Source organism: Coregonus lavaretus (genome assembly GCF_964263955.1).
Source record: "Coregonus lavaretus genome assembly, chromosome: 20".
Lineage (NCBI taxonomy): Eukaryota > Metazoa > Chordata > Actinopteri > Salmoniformes > Salmonidae > Coregonus > Coregonus lavaretus.
In genome coordinates this window covers 3,174,367-3,177,213 of record NC_140007.1, presented here as the reverse complement: position 1 = coordinate 3,177,213, position 2,847 = coordinate 3,174,367, and the positions used below count along the sequence as shown (strand labels likewise).

General features: G+C 49.2%; 1 protein-coding gene across 1 annotated transcript; it reads left to right on the top strand.

Annotated features, from left to right (window-relative positions):
- Window positions 1-1,091: 1,091 nt before the first annotated feature.
- LOC311147346 (transcription factor MafB-like) lies at window positions 1,092-2,357 on the top strand (the record flags this gene model as incomplete). The annotated part of the gene is given in 2 exon segments (XM_084184032.1): window positions 1,092-1,215; window positions 1,217-2,357. Coding segments are annotated over 2 exon segments (1,152 nt in total). The 5' UTR covers window positions 1,092-1,204.
- Between the last annotated feature and the right edge of the window lie 490 nt (window positions 2,358-2,847).

Here is a 2,847-nt window from a genome sequence, read left to right as displayed (position 1 = left end):
TGGGAGAAACTCCCCAAATACAGGTGTGCCAAGCTTGTAGGGTCATACCCAAGAATACTCGAGGCTGTAATCGCTGCCAAAGGTGCTTCAACAAAGTACTGTGTAAATGGACTGAATACTTATGTAAATGTGATATTTCGGTTTTGTATTTTTTATAAATTACCAAACATTTCAAAAATCCTGTTTTTGCTTGGTCATTATGGGGTATTGTGTGTAAATTTATGAGGAAAAAACAACAACAATTTAATACATTTTAGAATAAGGCTGTAACCTAACAAAATGTGGAAAAAGTCAAGGGGTCTGAATACTGTTTGAATGCACTGCATGTGGATAACTTTGTTCTCTCTGTTCACTCCGTGTAAACTGGGAGATAATTGCCATAGAAGAAGGGGAATTATGCATAAAACGCGGCCTGTTAAACGATAACATGCCACTGGTTCCCCTAAGTGAAAGCATTCGGCTCTTCTCTCTCTAGCCTTTCTCACTCCCCTCTCCTCCCTCCTTCGTTTGGGGGAGTCAGTCAGCTGACTTGACTGTCTGTAGCTGTCAGAGAGAGCGCTCCCCCTCCTCTCCTCACTCTCCTCCCACCTCTCCCCATCTTCTCTGTTATTCTAATCCGTAGAATAAACCGCTCCTATTGGAGACGGACAAGGGGACCTACCTTCAAGCCTGACGTCACGGCGCGCTATAAGAATAAAGTGCTGGCAGTCAGCGCAGTCTGCTGAATACTCGAAAGTGAGCGTCTCAGGAAGGAGAGGAGAGCTCAAATCTCTGCGGTGCAGAGCTGGAAGGCTACTTCTCCAATCAAAAACCAGACGCACAAGTATTTTATTATTATTATTTTCTTGGCGAAAAACAAGGACTATACATTATATCTAGAAAGTTGACAAGGACAGGAGCCTGGTTCAACGACAACTCGGTATTATTTTCTTATTTTGTATTTTTGTAATTTTTTTAAAAGTTAGTTTCTGCTGAAAGGACTGACGGTTTAATCTTTGCACTGAGACGAAATTATTTCTACCACCACTCCACGTCTGTTGACCAGATCAGAGCCAGTTAGCAGAAGTAGGCTACATGACGTAAATTCCCATGTCGTTTGCAGTGCCCTAGTCTGAAAGTTTTTTTCCACTTCTTTTTCGTTTTCTACTTTTGTACCTCTCTGAACACGAGTCTGCTGCATTGGAGGAATAGGAAAAACTACTGCATGAGACGAGCGGGGAGAACAGACGCTTATTTTTAAGAAGTCTGTTTTTGCGACGCTGGGAAACACCTTCGCCAATCTTCAGCAGAGTCGTGGCAGCACCATGAGCGCAGAGCTGAGCATGGGCCCGGAGCTCCCCAACAGCCCTCTGGCTCTGGAATACGTCAACGACTTTGACCTAATGAAGTTTGACGTGAAGAAGGAAGGTCTGGCCGGGCTGGAACGCGCCGGGGTGCGCCAGTGTATTCGGCTCCAGCCCCAGGGCTCTGTGTCCTCCACCCCCATCAGCACACCATGCAGCTCGGTGCCCTCCTCACCCAGCTTCAGCCCCACAGAGCAGAAGAACCATCTGGAGGAGCTCTACTGGATGCCCAACGGCGGGTACCACCAGCAGATCGACCCACAGACGTTAAGCCTGACCCCGGAGGATGCAGTGGAGGCCCTGATTGGAGCCACAGCCCATGGCCAACACCCGTCCCCGCATGTCCAGCAGCAGCTGCAGCAGGGCGGCTTCGATGGCTACAGAGGGCCTCACCACCACCACAACCACCATGGCCATCCTCAACAGCACCACCATCCCTATGGGGGAGGCATTCCGCACCACCCAGATGAACTGCCTGGACACCCGGGGGGCCACAGCCACCCACACACCCAGCACCACCACCACAGCCAGGACCCAGACAGCCCGTCCCCCGTCTCCCCAGACTCCCACCAAGCCCTCCACCACCACCGCCTCCAACACCACCACCAACACGACCACCAGGGCCAGGGGCACCAAGGCTTAGGCAACGTGGAGGACCGATTCTCTGATGATCAACTGGTGTCCATGTCTGTGAGGGAGCTGAACAGGCACCTGCGGGGGTTCACCAAGGACGAGGTCATCCATCTCAAGCAGAAGAGGCGGACCCTAAAAAACAGGGGCTACGCACAGTCCTGCCGCTTCAAGCGGGTGCAGCAGAAGCATGTGCTGGAGAACGAGAAGACTCATCTGATTAACCAGGTGGAGGCGCTCAAGGCGGAGATCAATCGGCTGGCGCGCGAGAGGGACGCCTACAAACTCAAGTGCGAGAAACTGACGGGAACGGGAGCGAATAACGGGATCCGCAAGGCAGGGTCAGCAAGTGACAACCCGTCATCTCCAGAGTTTTTCATGTGAGTTGTTATTATGGCTCTATTGACTCTCCCCTACCCCACCACCAACTGATGCTGATGAACAAACAATAATAATCAAATACGCCTTCATGTTGACTATACTAATGACAGCAACTATATTCATATTAGAATAATAATCCATGAAATAGTAATATTCTCATATGTAACCATCTCTCTCCACCCACGTGACAACTGAGATACAAAGAACAAGGTAGAATGTTTGGTCAACGTCGCATCTTTGTAGATTAGTTGCTTGTAGTGAGGATACTTTTTTCCATCTTCCTGAGAGAAGAGAGAAACGGCGGGTGAACTTTCCTCGTTTCAGGCTACTGCTTTTACGGTGGCTGTTAGTGGGATGACCGACCGGCGTATAGGGCCTGAAAAAAGAAAATAGAATTTATAAACAAGACTCCACATTATGCAATCTTGAATTATGTCTACTTATCCCGCAAAGGGGGGTGGGGGGGCATTTTATGCAACATCTCATTGGTTGC